An 18,695-nucleotide genomic window follows, 5' to 3' on the forward strand; every position below is an offset into this window, starting at 1 on the left:
GTGCTAGAGTACATTGAGTAACAAACAAAATTCATAACCTCAAACTCAGGTCAACAAATCAAACTGAAAACGGAGCCTTGAATTTTATGGACCTCACTGTCATCCGTGGGCCTGACGGTAAAATCTGTACAAGGTGGTATCAAAAGCCAACACATTCGGGCTGGTACTTAAATTTCTTGTCTGATGTACCTTATCACCAAAAATTAAATGTGGCCAAAAATCTGATCCACCGGGTACTTAAATTAACTGATAAGATCTACATAAGTGAAAGCACTCAAAAAGCTGAACGACTATTAGTCGAAAACTCACATCCGATTAATTCGGTCAGAAAATTGGGTCAAAGGTCGAAGTTTTGTCAAAAGGTTTTGTCAGTTAAAAATAAATTTAATGTCAGCAAAATTGTTAAAATGCCGTAAGTGCCTGGTCTCTCTGAAAAGTTAAATCGAAACTTCAGAGCTGCAGGTTTTCAAGCTGTTTATGAAAACAGTTTTAATATCAAATCATTGTTCACTAGACTGAAGAGTAAAGACCCTGATCACAAGGGGGAGTCATCTCTCCCAAATTGTGGAACCTGGTAGCAGATGAACTTCTGGTTCGTCTAAATGAGGCTGGATACTATGCGCAAGCATATGCAGATGACTTCGTTATACTGATAAGAGGAAAACACTGCAACGACCTCTCAGACCTAATGAGCGGAGCTCTCAGGATCGTGGAGGAGTGGTGCAGAGATAAGAACCTCAGGGTGAATCCTACGAAGACGACATTGGTCCCATTCACAAGGAAATACAACCTACGTAACATCCAAGCTCCAAGAATTTTTGGAAGTGAAATTAAGGTGGCTGACACAGTCAAATATCTAGGTGTCTACCTAGATAAAAGAATGAACTGGAACCAGCACCTAGAGCACATCATAAACCGAGCAAAAAGGGCCATGAATTTGGCCAGAAGGTCGGTTGGCAAGAGGTGGGGGCTGAAACCGGCGATAACCAAATGGGTCTATACGTCGATAGTAAGACCCATCATAACATATGCAGCATGCATATGGTGGGAAAAAACGGAGCAGAAGGGAACTCGGAATAAGCTGGACTCGCTGCAAAGACTGGCATGCTTGTACACGACAGGAGCAGTGAGAACAACTCCAACAGCGGCAATGGAGGTGATGCTAGGCCTGCCACCCCTGCACCTAGCAGTGAAGGGGGAGGCAGTAGCAGGAGCCTTTAGGCTGAAAACCAACAGCTTAGATGGCAAACTGCGGCCAAGACACCAGTCACTCTGTGAGAGTCCAAGCTTCCCTCCGGCTTTACACATGGTCTCTGATCAAATTTTTTTTTTTTTTTTTTATTTGGTACTATATACAGATTAAATATAAAGTACAATATAGTGATCAGACCCAAAAGGTCTTTTTACACTTATTTTTAAAATTGTAAAATAATAATTTACAATACAATTGATGCGGCACTTTTAGAAAATAACTATTGGAACAGAATGGTAGAGATAAATAGATGCAGAATTAAAGTGAAAAATTAAGAAAAGAAGAGAAAAGTAAGACGTTAAAATTAAACATAAAAGGAAAAAGTAAAATACAATAAGTTAATCAAGAATGTTGAGATGTAGTAGACGGATAAATTGAAAATCTTAGTGTGAAATAAGTGGTAAAAAGTGCTAAAATACCTAACTGTAATAACATGTGCATAAATAAACTATTTTACTAGAAATTTTTGTCTTTATTGATGGGATATTCCCTTGCCGACAAAGGTAGAGGGGAATAGAGCCCGTGAATTGAAGATGCTATTTAAATTTTGCGGAAGTCAGGTGTGTAAAGTTCGTGTGGCTTCCTGCGCTTTAAACGTCTGGTATCCCCTGCCCAGTCCAGAAGCTTAATTGCCTCTGGATTGGGATGGGACTCCAGACGCTTTTCATACCTTCCGTACATACGGGAGATGAAAACGTCCATACTTTCTAAGCCGAGTTCAGATCTGATATCCTCGTTCCTCATATACCATGGAGCGTTTGCTATTTGTCTTAAAATTTTGTTCTGGACCGTTTCCATCTTCTGTATGTTGGAATTGGCAGCGCAGGCCCACATCTGACTGGCGTATGCCCAGATTGGTCTTATCATGGACTTGTATAGTAAGATTTTATTATTTAAACTAGGTTTAGATTTCTTTCCGAATAACCAATACATTTTTAACAGTTTGAGTTCGATTTGCTTCTTTTTCCTAGAAATATGTTCAGCATAATTCAGTTTAGAGTCCATGATAAGACCAAGGTATCTGGCTGCTTGTGATTGGGGTATAGCTTGTCCATTTAGTACCAAGGGAATATGGACAAAATTCCTCAGTGTGAAAATCACGTTTTCAGACTTGTTTGGATTTAACTTGGACCCGTCAGCATTCGTCCATTCCTCGATTTCGTCCAGGCTGGTCTGCAGCATGTCCACAGTTTCCTCATAAGTTGGGGCGCTCGCGAAAACCGAAGTATCATCCGCGAACACACCCAACTCAGAGTTTCCTTTAGGTTTTGGAATATCAGCTGTGAACAGGCTATACAGAAGGGGTGATAGAACAGACCCTTGTGGAACGCCAGCTCTTATTGGTTTAAACTCGGAATATGCGTCCTCGAAACGCACCCTGAATTCTCTATCAGTTAGATATGAAGCTATAAGCTTGGTGTGATTTCCAGGAAGCATCTTCGCGAGTTTCTCAACGAGACGCTGGTGGTTTACTCTATCGAATCTGATCAAATGAAAACAACGTACAACTTCGACATTCCATACAGGCTCCGCATCAGCGAAGGCGAGGGGAACCAGAAAATGGTAGACGATGCCCTGGCTGCCTCGGAAGTTAGCTACTTCACTGACGGATCTAAGTCAGGAGATAAGACAGGAGCAGCGGTGTACGGAAACAAAAACTGCAAACTGAAGGCGAGTCTCGGCAGGAGCACCACGGTGAACCAGGCGGAGCTATACGCCATAATGATGGCAGCGAATAACGCTATAGACAAAGGCTGGAGAGACAAAAGGATCACCTTTTTCTCGGACAGCCAAGCAACTCTAAAAGCGGTATCAAACTTCAAGGTCAATTCAAAATTGACCATGGAGGGCATACAGAGGCTCACAAGACTGGCCAACGACAACCACGTCACATTGGTGTGGGTTCGTGGGCACACAGGTGTGAGGGGGAACGAAACTGCTGACCGCTTAGCTAAGGAGGCATCAGAGGAAAATTACATCGGACCAGAACCAGTGTTTGGACTGACCAGAAAAGGATTCAGAACAACAGTGAGGGACTGGGTGATGGAAGAGGCGAACAAAGAGTGGCAGAATGCCGAAGGCATGAGACATTCCAAGCAAATGCTGGAAGGCTACTCAAGGAAAATGACTGCAAACCTGTTGCATCGTAGCAGGGAGCAGCTAGGTATACTGTCGGGATTACTGACAGGACACAATCTCCTGCGGAAACACATGCACAGGATGGGTATCTTCAAGGATGAACCAAAGTGTAGGCTGTGTGAGGTAGAAGAGGAAACTGCAGAGCATATCATCTTCGACTGTGAAGCTCTGGAAAAGAAAAGACAGGACATCCGAGGAGATAACTCCTGGGATGACTGTCTAGCACCTGAGTTAGTTGCGGGCACTCTCCTCCAACTTGTTGAAGGGGAGGGCTTCTGGGACTAACCAGGAACCAACAACTGGGCACAATAGATCGAGAGGTCGCAGTGCATGGGGCAACCCACCAGAAAAAGGAAAAAAAAAAAAAAAGACCCTGATGGAAAAGTATCAAACATAGTTTACCAACTGCAGTGCAATGATTGTGAGGGCTCTTATGTTGGTCAGAGTAAAAGGTATCTCAAAGAATGGATAAAATCACATATGTATGATAAAAATGAACAGACAGCACTTAAAAAACACTGTCAGGAGTTTGGTCATAGTTTCAATTTTAAAGATCCCAAAATTTTGGTTAAGGAGAAAAACTTGCAGGCTCGGCTGTTTCATGAGGCTATTAAAATTAAAAAGAATTGCACGCCGGTGAATTCACGAATTGACACGCAGTGCCTGAGCGCCATCTATGATCCTATCCTGATAGGTTCAGCTTAATCTCACAACTTAGTAGTGCTTCCTCTTTTTCACTACAGAATGCGCTGCATGTACCGTTTTCAGTTTGATTTGTTGACCTGAGTTTGAGGTTATGAATTTAGTTTTTTACTCACTTGTACTCTAGCACGCTAGACTTTTTTCCTGTATGATTTTGTAATTTCACCAACCGTTTTGTATTTCTCACAACCATGTAATTGCGTTTCGACTTGCCTCGGGCCTTTTTAAAGTAGTGTTCTTTGTTACTTTGTTTGACTGTTTTGTTTAACACTGATGAAGACATATGTTAGAATGTCGAAACGTCTGGTACGTAATCCTCCACCTTGTTTACAATAAAATCTTGTGTTATTTTATACAATAAAATCCCTGGTTTTATTGCCATAGTAAAACTTTAGTTGGCCTATTGCTCGTAATGATTGTTTTGCGTGTGTGTGTATATATATATATATATAAAACATGACATAAAACGGCATGCATATTCGTAATCTACGACCCATGATCGATGCTCATTACATGGTCTTTGGTCCAGGTCTGACATCAGGGGAGAACGCAATAGTGTATTTCCTTTGGAAAATACACTATTCGGAAAATACACTAAAAATTAGTTCTCCTCCTTCTTTAAATGGAGTTGCAAGAAAGTACTCTGATAACTATATAGCTCTGGGAGGCTGGCAATAAGTAAAATTTTTCTTTCATAAAAATGGTATCTAGATAAGAAAAGAATGATTATTGTCAGTTTGAGGAAATACAATACTTATCCCCTCATTCAATATTTTTTGTCTTTTGCTTCTTTTTATATAAAAAGATTGTTATTGATTGTCTCCTTAATAATTAAAATATCTGTAGGAAATGTGGTTTTCTCTCTCCATTTATGACTAAAAAAAACTTCTGTTATCACTTGTCAAAAAAGAAAGGGTGCATTTTCTTGGAAGGCTTAAATTACTATCTTGTGAATGCTGAGATTGTACATTACTTACCATCAAATCGCAAAGCAAATAAATAAAACGGTTCAACATCTTAGCATAAAAGCAATCTGCACATTGTCTCTCTTTCAAATTGTGAAAAACAAGGGAATTCGATGAAATGAACAATTTTTCAGTGAACGTTTCCATTTTGCCTAATGCTTCCTCACATAAAAAGCTCACAAGGGTAGTTATACTAGACACAATGAAAACTTCCAAAATTTTATATGAGTACAAAGAAAAATCAGAGCAGTCTTTCATTCTTACCAGGATGCCTCAAAAATACAAGTATACAGGTTGTGACATTATCTCCAGCAAGGATTGTAACGTGTTCTAGAAAAGAAAACAGTCACATTTACCTTTCAGAAGAAAAAAAAATAGAGCAATAAAAAAATAGTATTACAATAGACTAATGGTAAAATTCCAGGAGGGTAAAGAAAATAATTTTTAAGAACATCTTTCAATTCAATGAGCATGCGCACAGAGGATGCAGATAGCATTACAACAGGTTCGATTTGGTTCTGTAGTTCGTCTTGGTGTATTTCAAATACCTACGTGACCAAATTTCATTTTACAGATGAACGAAAGTTTACTTGTAAAAAAGCGATCTTGGGGGGAATCTTAATGAATGAGACTTCCTTTTACTATTACTTTTGGTTTGGTTTTTTCGAGGATAAGAAATGATGAATCACACAAATGTTTCAAGATGGATCTATCAAAAATCTGATTTGAAGAATAAATGTTAGCCCTGTAGAAATTACGATTGAGCACCAGGGAGAACTCCGGTGGTGGAGCCCGCAGGTGGTATCACGAAATGTCAACATTACCACGGTGGACCGCCATCGTCTTCGGCTGGCTGGGTGCCCGGGAGATTTGAAAACTATGGTATCTAGTCCGCCGTCAGGAGGTGCGGATTGAGGGCTTCGAGCGTTTTTATAGCTCAACCGATCCGAGCGAAGCGGCTCACACTGTGGTATTTGACCGAAAAACCTGGCCAAAACCTCAATTTTAATTTTTTTTTAGTGGAAAACCAATGTGATATTCGAAATCTACACTGTTTTTTACCCTGGTAGACATGTATGTACCATTTTTCGAGTGGCTCAATTTCCCGCGAAGAGACCACGAAGTTACCTATTTCTCAGCGATTATTTTGATATGTTTCGGGGCGCTACTCGTCGATCAGTTTACTTCAACTGTGCGATCATAAGAGGGAAGTTCGGCGATATGCAACACATTCTTAGGGGTATATTCTACACAACTAACCACAGTATTTTCGAAATTTCTTTTTTTAGTGATTTTCACGGGAGGTTGAAAAATGATGTAAAAGTTAACGTTTTTTTCGAAATTCAGAGGCCGATATCTTTTTTCTCTCAACTGTTCTCAAGCAGTTTGAGGCGGGATGTTATAGTCGGAAGTGGGTATTTTCAGAATTCAGGGGTGACCGACTGAGGAAAACTGAGGAAATTGAAATTTTTGACTTTAAAGATGGACTTTTGAGCAATTTTCACAAACATGAATGGGAAAAATTATGTCGATACTAACGACTGAAATTGTATTTTTCCAACAGCTCTGACCCATTTAGTACCAATTGGGTGATATTCGGTCACGCAAACTGTTTCTTTGGCCCCTACGCCCTCGAAAGAGGGATAAAAAATAATTTGAAAGCGGATGGGAGGGTCACTTTAAAGTCTTGCAAAAGTGTTTAATCCGTTATCTAACAATCTCTTCGTGCATTATCCTTGAGTATAGACGAATTTATGCCATGATTTACTTTGACAGACAAATTTGAGTCCATGCGGCCCCGGGGGTGGGGCTTTAAAAGTGGCCCTCTGGCACCATGTACTTATGCTGTGAGGCACATTTGCAGCCTCGTAAAAGTGAGATATGTGGTTTTCTTACGAATTTCGTAGTGAAGTGCCTCACTTTGAGATGTGGACCATGGGTTAGGAAGGAACCCATCAAAATGAATCATTTTCACAGGTACTTTCTGTCCTTACAATGGTTCTTATTATGATAGAACTCATTTTCACCCTATAATTTATCCTCAAATCATCATATGGAGGTCCCGGCACTTTCATACTAGCACTAATTTTGATTCAAAAATGTCAAAAATCTAATACCTAGAATGATTCATATTAATTTTTTTGAGAAATGTACAATTACTCCTCAATGTGAGAGATCGGCTGTTTCGTCAAAAATTTTGAAGTGACTTACGCTGTTTTAAAAAAAACCATTAATGAGGTAATAGAAAGTCCTTATTTCGAAAAGTAGACCATAGATGAAGGAGAAACTCGTCTAAATGCACCGCTTTAGTTAGATACTTTGCGTCCTTTTAAAGGCTTTTTGGAGGGCTTCTTGCACCCTCTTTAAACTCTCCGCAAATTGTCATATGATGTGTTGGGTGGTTAAATTGTGCATATTATCACTTAAGAAGAAGTACTGATTGTAAAATATTTTTAAAACTCGGCGATATCTGGTGATTAATAGTTTTGGCCGGCTTTTCAGGTCCAATACCACAGTGTGCGGCTGCTAAACGAATACTTACACTGAACTCAAATATGATTGTTTCATGTGATATGCCGGGATGGGCAAAAGAAGTGCTTGATACTTCATAACTTTTTCAATGTTTGAGCTAATGTTTCGGTTTGGACGGTTGTTCTAATCATCGACGTGACTGTGTCGGGATGTTATGACCCCCCCCCCCCCCCAAAAAAAAAAAAAAAAGTTCTCTCTACAGGTAAAAAGTCCTCACAGTCTAAAAGTTCTCAGAAAGTCCCAACCGGAAAATTTAAACTCTAACATTGAAAAAGTTATGACATACCTATCGAACGTTCTTTTTGCACATCGCGGTAGGACATGCTACTTTAAAAGAAGAGAAAAATCAAGTTTATTTTCCATGAAATTAAAAAAAAAAATGAGGCATTTTCACCGACTCGTTTCTGAAAATACGGAAATGAGACATTGATTTTTACACGCAACTTCAGCAGAGTTTTTCACTTTGATTGAAGAAATTTGAAGTTCATTTTATTAATCCTTCCATTTTAAGGGGGTGCATAATGAAGGTGAGATCACTTAACCACAATCCTATCTCCAGTTGCATCATTTCAGATGTTGTTTAACATTTTACTATTTTGAAGGATAACTGATCGGTACATTGAGTAAAACTGTGTGTAATGCAGCGATTCTCAGACGCAATCAATCCATATTCCTCGCACAATCGAAATTTTTCTAGGTTCACCATTGATGTATATGTCTAATCACATTAAAAGATAAAAATAAATAAAAAAAAATCCACTTAGCGCCCCAGCTAAGTGACATTGGAAAAGATATTAAAAAAAACTTAACTTCCTTCCAAGTATCGGAATGAAAACATCCTGAAGACCTCTCTTTTCAAATCATGGTAAAAAATTAAGAGGAAAACGTTACTCCAAAGTTCATCTTTAATTAAGTCTATTATTGGACATAGCCTTTCTCTAATGAAGAGAAGTAAGACATTAATGGAGACGTCAGGCTTTTATTGTTCATTAGTCAAGGGCAAATTAAAAATCGAGACCTATTTACTTATCTTCTTGAAGGGTCAGAAACAAAGCATTTTAGTTTAATTAATATCCATTGATGAGATTTCCTGATCCATCATGGACGGAGCAGCCGCCGAGGAAACGATTATGACAAAAAAGTTGACAGAAACACCAGCATTTCGCGCGCGCCCGGCACGCGTCTCTCTCCCGAGTTCTGATGACGTTTCATGACTCCACCACCACCGGGTGGCGGCTCCTATGGGCCTCCACCACCGGGTGGCGGCTCCTATGGGCCTCCACCACCGGGTGGCGGCTCCTATGGGCCTCCACCACCGGAGCTCTCCTCGGTGCTCAATCGCAGAAAGACACATGCATTATTGAACCCAACCTATTTCTTCTTCCTAGTAAGACCAGAGAGGAGAAGACGACGACGACTACGACTACTATTACTACTACTACTACTCCTCCTCCTGCTGCTGCTAGTAGAAGTAGTAGTGGTAAGACATAGTAAGAAGTAGTTTACTGGTAAGACTAGTAAGTACCAGAGTTTCACATATTTATGCTAACTTTTGTGTTACAAAAGAATCCACTCTTCTGTGGCCACAGACGAGACTCACACGAAATTGCAGCTACTTCTTGCTCGGTGATCTAAAATTACTGGCTTGCGCGTGAAGTAATAAATTAATTCCAAAAGGAACTTACTGCAAAAGAAAATTGAACTTGGAAAAGCAACCATCTATAATAATCTAGAACATCAGTAATAACAATAATTGTCATTGTATGAGGTACAGTTGCGATGTTCCCTGATCCCCTATCGACGAGCCAAGGTAAGAATACTAAATACGCACTGTCATGGGGAACTGTGATGGCCATCTCACGCTGCCGGACGCATAGGAGTCCAACGGGGCCAGGACCCACCACTTTTGGCGGCACAGAGTGTAGCTGCGTCGCCGACTCTCGATACACCGGGTGGTTTATGTAGAACATCTTGATGTCCGCGGGAGCCTCTTCCTGTACTACACCGTTCAGGAACAGCACCATCTTTCCGACCCCTTATACCTGCAACATGCCAAAAAAACCGGCTCTGTAGGTTTCGAAGATCACGCTGACTATGTATGTTTCTGTACAGATAGCAGAGAATAATTAATAATTCCGCAAAATAACGCGGTCCTCCGACACTTTTTGCTCGTAGCGACTCTAACAAGTTTGAAACATTGTTTTCATTCCGTTAGAAGTCATTATCAGTAGGCTATACTTGATGAGGAAACCAACTCGACTAGATATAGATTGCTTTACACACATTCAAATGGGTTCCCGACTCGGGAGAGCCGGTTTATTACCCACGGACGTGACGTTCCTGCTAACAGTTTATGCGGTGTACTAAAAAAGCTCGACACTAAATGAATGGACATTGCCGCTTTCGAGGTTCATCCTCAGAGTCACTAGAAGCTCTTTTAGAGGGGGAAGCTCTCTATGGACCGTGCAGGAACTAAAATTATGGCAGTGTATGAAAATCGCGTATCTGCCGAATGGGTCAGTTGCGCTGGTCACAGAATCTTGCCTTGATGATTGTGTAGATGCGCTGGAAATAGTAAGATCTGTCTGAACCGCAACTACCTGTCTACATCCAATTTTAACCGAGATATATCGCCCTTTGAAAAGTCGGGTTCTTGACGTCATCAACCGCGGTAGTGACGTCCTTGGTTTCTTCCACCTTGCATTTATCAATTAGGTAAACACAACTTTACACTGCACCATGAAACTTGGATGAAAGCAAGGTGGAAGAAACCAAGAGTGTCACTACCGTGGTGGATGACGTCAAAAACCCGACTTTTCAAAAACAAAGCTTTTTTGAGTTCGTTACCAAGTTCTTTTGTAACATTGTTGCAATTTTTGGTCAAAGCGTGTCTATTCTTGCCCTCTACTAAAACAGCGAGATCATCTGCGTATCCTTTTTTCTGCGAGACAATGGTGGTGGTGTACTCTATTATTTTATCATAGCAGATATTAGCATCCGAGATATAGCAGACTCCTTGTTTATTTATAACTACTGAAAAAAAATTTTGCTAATGATAATCAAACGCGGGGAATTGTCCTGGCGATGAAGTTGCCACGCGGGGAACTGGGCAGCGATGAATAGTCTCGCGACGAATTGTCCACGCGAGGAATTGTCCGGCGGAGAATCGGTGGCGACGAACTGCGAACTGACCGAACACCTCCATGAGTGAGGGCCGATTATCGACCCTTGACTCCTTGAGGGACTCCACTGTTTATTTTGAAGTTAAGGTCGTTTATGTTTACAAAGCGGTCCGATAAGTAGCTCAGGATGATACGGATTAGATAAGATGGAATGTTTTTGTCTAAAAGCGATTCATGTACATCTTCCCAGCTTAGCGAATTGAACGCGTTTTTGATGTCGAGGGTGAGAAGAGCCAAACAGGGACGATGTCTTAGATCTAGGTGCAAATTCTTTACGATGACGTCTCTAACTTTATTAATGACATCAGTAATGGAGAAACCCTTCCTAAAACCATGCTGATTTTGCGAGGAATGGCTGCCGCAAGGTGCCTCTTCAAAATCACTTAATCGAGTATTGAGGGGCAGGGTATGCAACCCGCTTGACTAAATTTTGGGAAAATCGTATTCATACAAGTAGGTACCTCTCTATAACAAGAGTTTCAAATCGATTGCCCCCTTAAAATAAAACGGCATGTTGGACAGCCGCGCGCGCTGCATAGCTCCCGGTGTGCGCGCCCCGCATAGTGCTCTCCGCGGGCCAGAGATTCGGTGCCCGCGAGCGAGTATTGTCACTGGTAATTTTTACTTTCTCGCTCCCCTAGGATAGAGAGGAAGTATTGTCATCCTCCAAGAAAAAAAAAAAAGTTTAAATTTCATCATTTCTAGACGTTTTAAGGTCCCAGGAGTCAAAATAACCATTCTTGAAAAAATGTGTGTCCGTCCGTGCGGCGTCCCCCAAATCTGTCCACAGCGATATCTCAGAACCTATCTGTTCGATTTCATACCAAATTCTCACAGAGCACCATATATATGGTCTCATAATGCACGTCAACCGATTTTGGGGTACGCTAAAATTTGGGGGGGGGGGGGGCTAGGGTCAAATTGGGTTGAAGGTCCATTTTCAGCAAAATCACACGGAAAGCTCATTTTGAGGGACTGTAAATTTTGGAAAATGCCTTTAATTCTTTAAAAGTGGGCATCAAGCACATCACCTGGGTCATTAATTTAAGTTCCTAAAAGATCTTTGGACCAAACTCAAAATTCAAGGGATTACGAGGCCCAAAAGTAGGGCACTTTGCTCCGCGACATCACACAAATAGCTCATTTTTAAAGACTGTAAATTTGAAGAAAAATGCCTTTAATTCTTCGAAAGTTGGCGTAAGAGCACCACCTGATTCATTAATTTAAGTTCCTACGAGGTCTTTGGACTAAACTAACAATTGAAGGGTTACGCGTCATATAGCGAGGAGAGCAATTCGGTCACACGGAGAGCTCATGGACTGTAGATTTTGAAAAAAATGCCTTTAATTCTTTGAAAATTGGCTCAAAAGCACCATCTGAGTCATTAATTTAAGTTCCTAAAGGATCCTTGGACTAATCTCATAATTGCAGAGGGGCCGATAGGAAACGCTCAATTCTCCGATAAATGAGTCGGAACCCTTCTAGATAATAGCAGCAAACGCTTTGAGTCAGGTGAAACCTAGGATTTCAAATGCATTATATAGTGCATCATATACTATTTCCAAAATTACTCCGTAGGTATACGCCAAGGAAAATTAGACAACTAATTAGGTACTTACATTACATACTATGAATCATCGAAGCTAACGCAAGAACTGACACTTAGATCTTTATTAGAAACTAATATGTTTGTTGTTAATGAATTTAGAATCCCGGCAGATTCCATCTTTCGCGGTTCCTTTTTACGAGGTACTGAACACAAATATAATGTAATAATACTGCACAAACATGATTGATTTATTGATTGATAATAAAAGGGGGTTATAACCCGTTCAGGTTTGTTGACGTTTGTTGACGTTGTTGTTGTTGTTGTTGTTTAAGTACACAGGTATACGAGCAGCAAGGAGATGACGCTCTCTATTGTTTCCGCTTTGATTTACGGAGATACGCTGTAAGGAGATGGCGCTCTTGGCGGGCGTGTGGTGAACCTTCCAGCAGGTAGATTCACCAGCCAAATTTAAAAAATGGGAGATGCTAGGCGAAAACCGTTTAGTTTAAAGACTATTTAAACATCGAATAGTCATTCTACTCATTAGATATTTGATGGCTTTTGACCGTGCTTAAGGAAAGATTATAATATAAAATCGCACCTGAAGTATGATGTCAATGAATTTAATGGATCCTAATAAATCGTAGAAAAGCTAAGATTTTCACGGATCGCCGTCTTTAATAGGAGACTTCGTTAATCAATTACATATTTAATTGAAGATGCCTCATAAAATCAATAAGTCGAGTCCGAATATATGAATTCATCACATATCGCGAAGACGTTTACAATAAAGTTCAGTGGTTTGAATGAAAATTTCATAATTATCATCCTGCGATCAAAATTCCAATCAAACTTTATGATTTTGTGAAATTGGCAGTATTTTTCTAAATATTCCAGCAAAAGCTAGAAAATGTTGTGCGATCTTCGCACCATGATGGGGGGGGGGGCGAAGCTTCCCCACATGCCGGCGCATAGCGCCGGTACGCGGCGCTTGCGCCGCGCATAAATTGGCCGGAGGCCAATTTTTTTTTGTATCATCAATAAAGGTACTATCATTTTGGTGTCTTCATTGAAACATTGAAGGATAAAATATCAAGAAATAACAGCTGACTCGCTTCATCCAGGTTTGAGCGTTGGACTGCCAGAGTGTGTTCTGAATTAATATGTAACGATATATACCGTTACACAATTTAACAGGATCCTAAGGTACTAAACAATTGATTTACAAAAAAAATTCACCTTCAAATAGTGACAAAAAAGTAAAAACTCATGAAAATGGCTGTTGCAAATCATTATTGAGCTAACCTCAATTTCTTCTTCTTCTTCTTCTTCTTCTTCTTCTTCTGTTGGTTTACTGGCTTATATTCCAGATGTGGAACCTACAGCCATAACCTCAACTTCTATTATCACTATGACAGATGTAAACAATCGTCCATTGACTACAATTTTCCACGAAAATAGGGTCTATACCGTCGCTTCTTATTTATGTAATGAAGGTTTTAACCATTTAAACTTCCAAAGAATCCATTCCTGAATTCCATTTCAATCAAAAATTCATCAATTGACTCGATATTTGCACTTGAAAAACGGCTGCCAATTCCTTATGGGAAAATATAATGTAAGTGATGAAAAGATCAGATTTGTCATGAGATATGACGAAGCGAGCGTACCGGATCCGTTTCCGCGTAAAAGTGAACGTTTTGAATGGGTCGGTTCCAAATACAGCTTCATTTGAGTTTGAGAGGTCATTAAAAGCTTTATTAGTAGCGCCATCGTTCTTTTCGTAAAATTTTCAATCGGAATTAGTTATCAATTCGCCAACCCCTGCACCTTGCAACAGGCCCATACGGGAATGATTTGATCAAATATCGCGCGAAACGTTCAATTTGTGTAATCTTTATTCCCGTCTGTGACATCCGTTGTCTTAACTCTTTCTTTAAAATGACTCTAGTCCAGCCCATCTTCGCAAGGAGTTTATGGATCGCATTGGATAGTGGTTCGATGTATCGTTTGGGGCAAAACAATGGAACTTAATCTCAAACATCGATTTTAGGACTTAAGTTGGAAAAGGTGATAATGGTCAAATTCTTCTTATTTTCACCATGCATTGCCATTTTGTACCTACTAAAAAAAATAAGAAATCTATCACAAAAAACCCGTGAATAAGAATCAATCAAGACATGCCATGCAACACGGCTTAACAAAAAAAAACGCAGGGCTGTGTTATCGGTCAAAATTGTGGCGAAGTGTGCGTGAAAGTAAACTGGTGGGGTCAGGAAGCTGTGCCCGGTGGACGGTGGCCAAGGTGACTACACCCGCACCAAGCACCACTTTCGCGGTTAGGCCATGCTTATTGCCCTCTGTTGCGGCCGCGGCAGTCACAAGTACCATTCCTGCTCTTCATATTGATGCCAACTCGCCCATGTATGAATGAAAATGGGTATGCATGAAATTTTTTTACGTGAAATTCAAGTCTTCCCTAGAAAACTTGAAGAAACCTCCCTGAAAGTGCTCAGCCTAGAAGTCGGCTCATCGCACAAAATCGCCCGTTGTCCAATAAGCAGAGTCTAGATATAATGAGTCTAAAAATTCAAAAGATGCCATGCGATTGGCATATTTTTTTACGACTTGAAAGTGGTGAGAATTTTCTGGTCTCTAAGGACGTTAATTGCGCATTTGCATAGTTATTAAGAGTATCACGTTTTTTAATGGAGACGGAAAAAATTGACATCTCATTTTTTTACTTGAGATAATTTATTTTAAGTCGAAGTCACAAAGGTGGTAGAGAAATCACACTGCAATTTAAACTAGAATAACGTTAGCCTGAAATCAGTCATGAGCATGGGAATGGCTACAATTCTTTTGACAATTTTTCTCCTTGCAATTTCCTCAATTATTGAGAGCCCCTTCTAAGGAGGACATTTGTATATAATTAAGTGAAAGAAAGAGTGCAAACTCAAATCAGAAACAATCTTCGACTGAATTTTAAAATGAAGCTAAAAAATGTCTTGATATTAATATTGTCAAATGTGTTTTGAGCCAAATATTACTCCTCAGCAGTTCCTGAAACCACGACTGAATTCTTGATTTTTCCAATAAAATCAATCTAAAACTCGATTCCGGGAACTTTTCTGAAGTACAACTTATTATTTACCCGTCCCCTGTTGGATTTATCGAAGGACAGTGTGCTGAGTATATTACATCATGGCAACTGTGAGAGTTAGTTGAGTGCTGTGTGTCAGTCAAGTTATACCTGGCAGGTACCTTCTTCCTGCCGGTAGAGAGCCGTACCGTGCGTGACGCCGCGCCGCCGTGAACACGAAACCACCCAATCAAAAGTCGAAGATAGTTTCACAAGTCGAAAGTTGTGCGGTTACTCCGAGCGGCGAACTGACCAGTCGCGCCCATGTTCACTTCGTCCGGATCCAGGGGCCCGAGCCGCCCATGTGCCGTGATAGCGAATAGAGCAGTAAGGGTCAAATTTTCGAAATCGAGTTTTCCTCGAAATTCGTCCCATTCCTTTTAGATGAAATCGCTGAAATAGCTAAAACAGCTAAACTTATCTTAATCGTATGAAAACGAGACACACGAGGAAGCCGTAAGTGCGCAAAAAATAACGTAGTTTCAGGCAAAACAGCAGTAAGTGATATTATTCCTCCAGAGCCAATGAAAACAGTGCTTTCAAGTACGATGCCGTCCTCCTCTGCCAACCTCTAACCTAAAAATGTGTTTGTTGTTTGTCCAAAACTGAAAAAACCCCAAAAAGCTTTCAGATTGAAAGGGGTAAAGAATCCGGCCAAAGTCTTAAACTTAGTGAACCAAATTGTCTTGTCACTTACTTCTGAAAGGAAATGAAAAATTATGCTTCACCGTAAATCGGATGTAGGCCCCTTCATTTATGAGTAATGCAACAATCATGACCTGTAGGTATTCTAGCCCTTCATTAAAACAAAAAAATATAGTAGGTATGAATTGATCTGAGCCTTTTATGTGCTTAAAAACAATATGAAAAAAGTTATCGCACCAAGTCAAATATTTTTCGATTCTGGTCGCTTATGTGCTTTTAAAATATTTCGGAGTACTCGATCGGCCGGCTGAAGTCCAGTATTTTTCTTGAGGAGAGTCTCCTGCTTGAATAAAAGATGCAACAAGCGCGACATTTGTGTATGAAAAGCCCTTGCAGAAACCTTTCCATTTGACTCAGCTTTTTGAAGAACACCGACGTGTCCGCCTCAATGCTCTAACTGTATTCATTACTAGTTCCCGTTGCATGCTGAAAGATTGCTTGCAGATTTCTCAAGCGTATCATTCTTCCTTTCCCTTCTCCCAAAACTTATTTATTGTATACCTAATATCTTTAATATTCTCAAATTACGATGCTGCAATTTAATATGCATGAAAATGGCTATAATACAATTAACTCATACACCATTGCATAATGAACTGTTCGTCATAAAAATGACTCCAGATTGCCTAGATGATGCAAATTTTTCTCAAAGAAAATTAATGAAAATTTAAAAAAAAAAAAATTCATCACCGAAAATAGCATTTCTTTTTCATACGCAGAGTAGGATACGTAACAAGGTTTTGACATGGATCTTCAGATATCTCTAATTTCAATTATCTATCTTTTTATACGAAGTGAGGCGGTCACGTCAGTGTTCTTCAAAAAGCTGAGTCAAATGAAATGGCTTCTGCAAGAGCTTTTCATACTCAAATGTCGCGCTTGTTGCATCTTTTATTTAAGCAGGAGACTCCCCTCTAGAAAAATACTGGACTTCAGCCGGCCGATCGAGTACTTCATACTGTTTTAAAAGCATATGTGCGACCAGAATCGAAAAATATTTAACTTGGTGCGATAACTTTTTTCATATTGTTTTTAAGCACATAAAAGGCTCAGATCAATTCATACCTACTATATTAGGTAGATTTCGAAGAAATATCTACCTATTCCAGACGGTATGACCTCGTAATTTTCGGGAATTTTCGCTCAAAGAGCATCGATCCTGAAGCCCTGAGTTGAAAAATGTGGGTCATAAAAGAAGTTATATACAGGGTGTTTCAGACCACCCGTACCAGGCCCTTTTCTCGGTTGTTTTAGGTCGCACGAGGTCGGGGACCGCGGGGTTGAATAGGGATTTGACCCCAAGGAATCCGAATTTCGTGGTCCCGAAACCCCCCCACCTCCCCTTGGGAGGTAAAGGGGGGTCACGATGCTAAAAGTCACGAGTCTCGACCGAATTGCGGATAGATCGCATCAGAATTGAAAAGCACGGAAAATTTCACGTGAAATTGACCCCTAAAAATCCAAAATCGGACCATCCAAGGCCCAAAAATGATTCCCTAAAGAGGGGGACAGTACCCCCCTCCATAATTTCTCTTTGGTCTCAAAATTGACGTAGATTCTCCAGAAAAAGATGGTTTCCCAGATAATCGACCCCGAGAAATCCAAATTTCATGGTCCCGAAGCTCCTCTAGCCCCCTTGGAGGGTAAACGGGGGGCCCAGTTTTAAAAATCGGGGCTCCTTTCCGAATCGCAAATTGATTGCATCCAAATTGAGGAGCAGAACACTTTTACATCTTAAGTGACCCCCAAGAGTTTTAATTGACCCCTCTGAACGGCAGAAAGTAACCCATGAGAAGGGGGGCTCCGCTCCCGCCAAAATTTTCTCAAGATTCCTCTTTGGTCGCAGAATTGACGTCGATTCTCCAAAAAAAAAAGGCGGTTTCTGCCCAAAAGGGCGGGTAGCGGAGCTTAGGGACCATGAAATTCAGAGTCCTCAGGGTCGATTACCTGGAAAACCGTCTTTTTCTGGAGAATCGACGTCAATTTTGCGACCAAAGAGGAATCTTGAGAAATTTTTCGCGGGGGCGGAGCCCCCCTCCTCATGGGTTACTTTCTGCCGTTCAGGGGGGTCAATTAAAACTCTTGGGGGTCACTTAATATGTAAAAGTGTTCTGCTCCTCAATTTGGATGCAATCAATTTACGATTCGGAAAGAAGCCCCGATTTTTAAAATTGGGCCCCCCGTTTACCCCCCAAGGGGAGCTAGAGGAGCTTCGGGACCATGCAATTTGGATTTCTCGGGGTCGATTACCTCGGAATCAATATTTTTCTGGAGAATCTGCGTCAATTTTGAGACCAAAGAGGAATTATGGAGGGGGGTACTGTCCCCCTCTTTAGGGAATCATTTTTGGGCCTTGGATGGGCCGATTATGGATTTAGAACTAAAGTTATGGCCAGTGGTGCGTAACTTTTGAATAACCCTGTATCTGTGTTCTGTTGTTACTTTTGATTAATAGATAGTAAAACACAAAACAACTTAAATTGTGTGTTGGTATTGGTATAAGTAGTTCGCGATGAATTTTGCGCAG

The 18,695-nt window shown here is 40.5% G+C and overlaps 1 protein-coding gene across 2 annotated transcripts in view; it reads right to left on the reverse strand.

Moving 5' to 3' along the window:
* The window catches only part of Ntan1 (N-terminal amidohydrolase 1), a 103,898-nt gene that overhangs the window by 22,237 nt on the left and 62,966 nt on the right, over positions 1 to 18,695 (reverse strand). For both annotated transcript variants that reach the window (XM_019054445.2, XM_072304943.1), the window contains 2 exons: positions 9,422 to 9,632; positions 5,323 to 5,388 (listed from right to left, as the gene is read on the reverse strand). In XM_019054445.2, the coding sequence (XP_018909990.1) occupies positions 5,323 to 5,388; positions 9,422 to 9,614 (259 nt within the window). In that variant the 5' untranslated portion in view covers positions 9,615 to 9,632. The remainder of the gene's footprint in view (positions 1 to 5,322; positions 5,389 to 9,421; positions 9,633 to 18,695) is intronic.

This window comes from Bemisia tabaci, chromosome 1 (assembly GCF_918797505.1).
Source record: "Bemisia tabaci chromosome 1, PGI_BMITA_v3".
Taxonomy (NCBI): Eukaryota; Metazoa; Arthropoda; class Insecta; order Hemiptera; family Aleyrodidae; genus Bemisia; species Bemisia tabaci.